The 8,111-nt window shown below is 40.6% G+C and overlaps 1 protein-coding gene across 1 annotated transcript in view; it reads right to left on the reverse strand.

Annotated features, from left to right (window-relative positions):
* The window catches only part of phactr2 (phosphatase and actin regulator 2), a gene marked incomplete at its 5' end in the record, with an annotated part of 42,757 nt that extends 36,499 nt beyond the window's left edge, over window positions 1–6,258 (reverse strand). Inside the window, one exon of the mRNA XM_083988249.1 lies at window positions 6,120–6,258. Coding sequence (XP_083844375.1) covers window positions 6,120–6,258 — 139 coding nt within the window. The remainder of the gene's footprint in view (window positions 1–6,119) is intronic.
* Between the last annotated feature and the right edge of the window lie 1,853 nt (window positions 6,259–8,111).

An 8,111-nucleotide genomic window follows, 5' to 3' on the forward strand; every position in this document is an offset into this window, starting at 1 on the left:
TGTTTAGGTTTATTTAGAAGAAGTCTGATTATGACTGCTGTTCTGGATCAGATTATTTGCTCATAATTCGGGTTATTTTCAAACAGTGGCCAAACAACAGATCAATTAATTATTATAGACTATATTTTCCATTTTTGCTAAGCGGTTTGTTCTGAATTAAATAAAAGCCTGTCCCATACAGCCGCGTGTGTTACGCCGTGTTTTGTTGATGCTATCATCTTTGCCTTGCGCAGATGATCCTTCATAATTAAAAATAAAAAGTCCAGGCCGGCTGCATGGCTGACGGTGTCACTTTGTATCGGCCGCGTCTTCTATCGAGGGAAAGTTATTTATCCTATGTTTTATCGCCCAGCCCCAAAGTGACACAGACCCGTTCATTCACAAGAAATCATCCAGCTGCACTCTCAAACAAGGTGCGGAGTGAGAAATCTGCGGCACTACTGCACAGTACTGTAGTTGGCTCATTTTAAAAACACATTTTGGAGATGACGAGACAGATGACCGAAAAAAGAGAGTGAGACGTGGGCTATAGTCTACTGTAGCTGCCGTCGTTACATTTTGTCATTGAAAAACTAGGCTACTATATTATTTACTGTCTGCAGCTAGTTCTCCTTTCATCCTCTTGTATTCTGTATCATGAACAGCGCCACTCCTAATCGCGGCGATATGTGATACATAATCATCAAGTCATAAAGCAAGACAGGCTTTATCATATTACAATAGTTTCTGTGATTTAGGCAGTGTATACAGTAGTTAGTTCTAGTTTAATAGCCTAGAGTTTAAGCTGTGGATTACTGCACAGATCACTGAGTCATCCGCCTGTCGTCCTCCGTTCTCACAGATGCCACCTGGCGGTTGTTTTGGCACATTGAGGCTTTTCATTAAAACCTCTTGTCTCGCCAAAGAAAAAAAATGCATGAGTCTTGTGCCGTCTCGCGTGGACCACGCGTGAAGTCCGCAAATTTGAACCAGTAACATCTGTACCTGAGAGCAGCTACTATTAAGCTATACAGTATACAGTATACTGTAGTGCTCCTCACCTCTCTATATCTCTCAGTCTCTATATCCTATTGTTATAATGTGTTCTAGTTTCCCTGTGTTATAAGTTTTATTTTCCTTTTGATCCCATTTAACTTCTCTTTTTAATCCTCTCCCTCGCAGTCTAATGTGTTGAGATCACAAAGCTTATCTCATGTTTCTTGTTTTGCTCCAACAGCGCTGTTAATTAAACGCACAGGCCTGGGTGTTTATTAAAATTTCCATAAACACATACACTTACTGTATCTACACAGCATGATTAGAGGAGGTGCGGTGTAGTGCTAACGTTCTGTTGGTTTGCAGAGTTAATAGAGTTAAAGGCTAAGTAAGTAACCGCACAGAGTTACTGATAGACTTTGACATGTGATGCAGCCCAATGAAACGCCTCAAAGCAAGCGAGAGGAAAAACAACTGCTTCATCAGGTCACCACACACACACACACACACACACCTACATGCACACAGAAAGAAACACAGACCATGATAATCTACACATGTGTCAGCTCCTTCACACCATCACAGCTGAAAGCCACACCCAGACCGAAACACTCACCATAAAACCAAATCTAGAATATACCATAGTATAAAAAAGTATTTTAAAAAATCCCCCTCGCACACACACAAAAACACACACAGACTTGGCCTCTCAAAAACAAACCAAGTAGATGAATAACATTCATGTGCAAGGTCACATAACTAGTATTTAAAAAGACATGCAGCCTAATCCAATTAAATACACTAACAACAATTCATGCAAATTCACAAACACACTCAACACTGAGTGTACACAATAGAGATAGAAAGAGAAGTCCGTTTTCAAAAGAGGGGGATTGAAAAGATCAAAAGGTTTGCATGCATTAATGACAATAATGGCACTTGTGTGTCATCACACAATCACCTTCATTATTGGACAGTGAACACCTGTTAGCCCACAGGTGTAATCTGGTGTCTATAATCGAGTGGCGTTGTGTGTTTTAAATGAGATGAACAGCAGGTGAACGATTCCACCAAAACCACTCAGAAGTATTTTCCATCAGCCGTGACTTCTGCCATTGCCGGAGAGTAAACACAATACATTTTATGATCTGTCAACATTGTGGTTGAGGTTTGGTTTAGGTGAGGGAAACATCATCACCATGGTGACAAGCATGATGACAGCATTCATGGGGCTAAAACCACGGCCGCAAAAGACCAGCATTAACCGTCAGTCGCAAACAGCAGCGGCCCCCCCCCCCTCAAGTTCAAGACCAGAGTTTTGTTGAACCGTGCGAACACCTGCCACCACGATCCTATGACCACTGCAGACATTTTGCCACTGTAACAGTGTCAGCTGATCTCCTCCTTTGATCCTGATGGAGAAACAGCTGCTGCAGTCTTTTGTCACTTAAATGTAAACATGGCATTTTTGGGCACATGTTGAAATCTGATCTTAAAGTAGAGTCTTAACTGGATTCGAGGTTCAATGGTAAATAAAACACGAGGGAATAAAATTTCAATTTCAATTCATTTTCAAAAGACTTCATCTATCCCCATGGGCAATTAAAAGCACAAAAGACATGTATGTTATACCCAAATGTGCAAAAGGAAATTTTAAATAAACACCAAACGTGAGTTAGCGCCAGCATGTTTGGTTCAGACTCTAAAGCTACTGAACAAACTTGACGCTTCCTGTCATCCCCCTAGAAAGTTGGGCCGCATTCGATGATTTGAGTGAAATGAATTGAAATCGGCTGAATAGCTTGTTATGACATACTACATCCACGACTCTACGGGATGAACCGCAATAATTTTGTTAATCAAATTTGAGATTTTACTCCTGAGGCGACAGCTGAAGGTCGTGATGAGATGTGAAAACTTCAAGTTGGAACATAATTACAGATGGGACCTTCAATTCCTGTGAGAAAACCATAACCATAACACTTTGGTTATGTCAGTGGCTGTTACCGCAGCTACAATAGAGCCTGAGGATAGACTGTGTGTGGGCAGTGCAGGGGGAAGGGCTGTTCTTTGCATTACAGTACAATGTAACAAGTAGTTATTGCAGACTAAAAGGGGATGTAATCAGTGTTATTTCGGGGAGAGACACCCACACATCCTCTCCTTTTTCTTCAGCCTTTGCTTCTGCGTTCTCGTCCTCCTTAATCATCCTGTCCTTGTTTCTCTTTTTGCCTCCTCTCCTCTCTTTCTCCTCTGTTTTTATAATTTTCCCTTGTCCCCATCAAACTGCCTCCTTTACTTTCCGCCCTTTAACTCGCTTCCCTCTCCCCCATTTTGTTTTTTTGTCTTATATCTACCTCTTTGCCTCCATTTTTCTCTTCTCTCGTTTCACCCTTTCCCTTTTACCCTCCCGCCCCCCCCCTTTTTTCTTTCTTATTTTCTCTGCCTGTGTAATTATCATAGCGATACAGTGCCCATCTGGAGGACAACATGCTATTTACAGCCGACAGCAAAGACCATCTCAGCCTACGCGTTATTCCAAATAGATTTTCACATGAAGTTTATATAAGCAGACACGCATTAACGTGCATCATCATATTCTCTAAAAACAATGTTCTTGTCACTCACTCAGCACCTGTTTTTCAGTCATATCACATGACCTTCCACATAGCAAGTAATAGTGAGACTGTTTTTGTCAGCTGTTGTTTCAAAAGTTTAGGGGTGGACTGTGAATTTTCAATATTTTTCAAGTTTTGATGACATGATCTTCTTCAAACAGGTTTTAGGTAAACGAGATCTTCTTTTACTAGTGTTTCTGTCATAACTGCCAGTCACTGCTGTCAGAGACAGATTTATAAATGTCAAACCAACAGGAACTGCCTTTAAAATTCATCTCTGCAATCCAGCTAGTTACGTAATAGCAGAGCGATGAATGTTGCCATGACTTAATAGCTTCAGTAAATGCTCTCAAAGATCAGAGTCCTCCAAAACCCTGAAAAGGATTAAATGGACACGAAGGAAGAATAAATAATTGAAGTGGGGGTGGGTCATTGGAGCTCATCAAACTGAATCTGAGAGCTTGCTTTTACCTAAAATGGGCTACTTTATACTTTACACTTGTTTATCCTTCTTGTTGACTTTCACGTTCCCATCTCTCTGGGCTACATTTCCTTTTAAGTCTTAGGTTTTCTTCTTAAAACCTAATTTACATGAAAAAGACATCCCTCCCTACAGACATTAATTCTGGTAATATTCCCCACAGGAGCATTTTCCCTGGAGATTTCTCATCAGCAGGGAGTAAAATACATCCCTGAAGGTTTTTTTTATTATTTTATTTTTAAAAAGGAGAGCTGTAATTCAAATAACACTTTCAGAGAGAAATACTGTTTTGTGGTTGGTTTTATAAATGTCAGATTGTATCTATGTTTCATATCTTCACCCTGTGGGCTGGATGTCCTCATGTGTGTTAGGTGCCGTTGTAATGCACATTGTTTTGCAGGATCTCTGTTAAAAGGTGGATTAGCTCCCCCTGTTGCTTGATGTACAAACTGTTCAGGCTGCACAGTATCACCATGTTGTAGAGTAAGCCCACATCTATAGTACATATTTAAAGGGATCATTTGTAATTTACATTTAGTTCATCTGTGAAATTTAAATATATCGAACAATCATTTAATGTGAGAGGATTGTTGCTTTTTGTATAGTTATAGTTGGTTGTATGGGGGGTATGAAGTGTTTAACAATCAGTGTTAGTGATTCATGTTCAGGCTCAGTCAAATTACTCTGTGACAGTTCAAACATTAAGTTCAAAATTCAAACGGACAGGAGACATAAACAACTCTGGACATCTAATTTCCTAATTGCTCCACTCCATGAGCATTTCCTGTAATTACAACTGAATCATAAACTTCCTGAGACAACTTAACACAAGACTGTAAAAAAAAATGTAACTTCTACTATAATATTATAATACTCAAGTGAATATGTAGAACAAGACAGACGGGCCTTATGTAGAAGCTGTATATTAATACATTTGTGCGGGTTATACGTCAGAGAAGATTTAGGCGCGTATAGTTGGAGTGAAGATCACCGCTGCAGGGTGAGATCTTGGCTAAAGCACCAAAGATGGCTGATAGGAAGTGGTTTTAACCACCGAAACGATATGTATATCTATCGGGTCTCTCGCAACAGCCAAAGTCTTCAGCAAGCAGAGAGAAAAAAATGATGCTGCCTTTTCAGTGAAGCGCTGGGGACTAAGAGACAGCTGGTTAACACTGTGGCTGAGCCCTTACAATGTCTGTGAAAAGGTTTATCTCCTCTCCTCGGGCCTGAAGCTTCAGTGTTGTTTAACACTTAATCTAATGAAAGAAGCCACATGTCATGTCAAAGTGAAAACTAAGTTGATGTTAAATCAGATACATGAATTATTGATTGCTTATGATTCCTAGCCAAAAATGAGTATTGTTTTTAACTGTTCAATAAGTGGATTTGTATGTTATGTGTCTTTGTCTTCTAGATAATGTGCCTTTTGTCAAGCGCTTGGATCTTCCAGTTATTGGGTGTAGGCTCTTTTAGGTAAAGTCACTTGCTACACCTTGATTATACAAATAGGAGGAGATCTCAGTTCAGCTTGTGTCTTATAACAACTGGGTGCACCAGTGATGGCTCGGGTGTCGTATTGTGTTTTACAACAGACAGAGGAAGGAAACTGTTCAAGAACATGTTATTAAAAAAAAGAAAAAGAGATTATATCTTGAAAAAGAGGAACAGGACAAAATAGATGATGTGGTGTCCACAGACACACAAAAGAAACAGAAAGAGAGGGGGAAAGTTTTGGTGTGTGGGAGAGCAGGAAGCTGCTGCTTTATTAGTCATCTGGAGATGCTGTGGAGCAACTAGCAAACCTTGCAACATCAAAAGAAAAGAGAAATTTTATAATTATGAAAGACAGAGAGACTTTAGGTCTATGGAGTCAATAATTTCATGTGAACAGGTATCTAATTTAGGCCTAACAGCATCATGTGGAAAAAAGTTTGTTCTCTCAGCCTCCAGATTCTCCTAAGTTAATAGTTTCTGTCTTGTTGTACAGTTGTTGGTTAAAAGCAGTGTGGGTTTAGGGGTTTAGGGTTTGGGTTGTGTCCTACCTGAGCGAGCTCCCCGCAGTCTGCACAGCACTCTGGAGCGAAATCCGGAGGTGTCACTGTGGGAGCGGAGTCTGGGCAGAGGCCACAGCAGCGCAAAGTGCCTCATCTCCGGGTGGCGGTCCCCCTCCTCCTCTTCCATGGTCGCCTCCGGCAGAGAGAGAGGTCGCAGCTTCACAGAGAGACGGGAAGACAAGAAACTTTCACGATCGTCTCAGCAGCAGCAGCAGCAGCAGCAGCAGCAGCAGTCAGCAGTCGGCCCCACCTCCTCTTCTACCTCCACCTCCACTCAGCCCCCTCCTCCTCCTCCTCCTCCTGCAGAGCACCGACAGGCCGTGTGTGAGTTGTTCTTGTGCCTGTAAACGCCCATGCAGCGCCTAGAAACCAAAACACGGGTCATAGCTACATGATCTGAGAGAGAGAGACAACTAAGAAGGATTGTGAAAGGTAACAGTAGCTACATACCAGATATCTGACTGACTGCTGCTAAACCTGTTCTTTCAGTGCAGCCTCAAAGCCACAATGCAAAATTTTGCACTGCAGCAAACCGAGATAAATCCTATTTATCAGCAGCCTGGCCCTTGTCATAATTAGTTTTTAAGTTTTGCATAGGTTGTTTTTTGTTTTGTTCTGTTTGCATGCAAATTAATACAGTAGTAGGCTATTTAATACCAGATATGACCACCACCATCACCAGGAAGAGAGGAGGTGGTCAGCTGTTTCCTCAAAATAATAAAACATAATAAAAAGTTCAGTTCAGCCTTCAGTTGCAAGGCACGTGGCATATGTTTCCTGAAGGGATTAACATGTAGAAAGTAAATAAAACATGAAACCATGACCTGTAGGCTTGATTAAAACAGCCAGTGAGGCCTGTCAGGTAGCCTATAAGTTAGCTAGGCTATATCATGTAGGCCTAGTAGTAGACAGACACAGAAAGTTTAAAGTTTCTGTGTTGAATCGACAAAAAAATAAATAATAAATAATTAAAATAACGTTACGCAATGACAAACTGTACCCTCATGGAAAATAATAGACAAACCGAGTGGGCTGCTGCCTCGAAACGTTAGATGTCGCTAAATTACCGCTCTGCTTTATTTCTTCCACTTTGACACCCACTGCCTCATACTTTACACCTAGAGAGGAGAGAGAGACAAGAGACAGAGCGCTCACTATGATCTCCTTTTCACAGCACCAGAGCTTGAAGGCATTTGGCAGATTTGTTTATAAAGGTTTGAATATGGAGCAGAATCAACATCCAGTGCTATGATTTGTTTCTTTGTTATAGGCTAATATAGGCTAACAGGCCTGGTGCAAACTAAATGCTAGGTATCAAAAGTATCTGAATGTCCTCAACTCTTCTTCAGCATTTAGGCTAGCGGCCTACACTTCCTTGTTCAGTATGGTCCATCATCTTGTTTTCAGTTGCCATAATCAAAATTATTAATAGCCTGTATATGGCAATCATTTTAAAACACAGATTCGCAATGTTTTGTTTTCATCAGGCCTGTTATGTAAAGTGACAGTGAGTGCTGTTGCTAAATAGTATCCATAATAACTATAATAAAGACATATTGTCCCTTTGTGTGGGTATTCTAATACTCTCCTGTCATTGGTTTGTGTCTTTCATACCTTTATAATGGAGGGGGTCCTTAATCCTTTACAACAAAACAAGCCTGCCCATCTGTGTGTAAAGTTGAATACTGCAGAGTTGATAATCTGTTCATGTTAATAATCGGATAATCTTCCTGGTGCTGTGTTTATATTATGTTGCCATATGTAGGCTATATAGCCTACAATGTGAAAATTAGCAACATATCACACACATATAGCAGATTCAGAGCATCTATCTACTAGTAGCTATTCATCTATCTATAATGATGCCATGATGCTGCTGCTTGGCATTAGGTGGCACAGTGCCAGCAGCTGGTTGTGTCCTCTAATGTTTCAACATGTCAGACACTGTTACGGAAGCTAATGCTTAATTTTATGTGTTAA

This window comes from Trachurus trachurus, assembly GCF_905171665.1.
Source record: "Trachurus trachurus genome assembly, chromosome: 15".
NCBI classification, from domain to species: domain Eukaryota; kingdom Metazoa; phylum Chordata; class Actinopteri; order Carangiformes; family Carangidae; genus Trachurus; species Trachurus trachurus.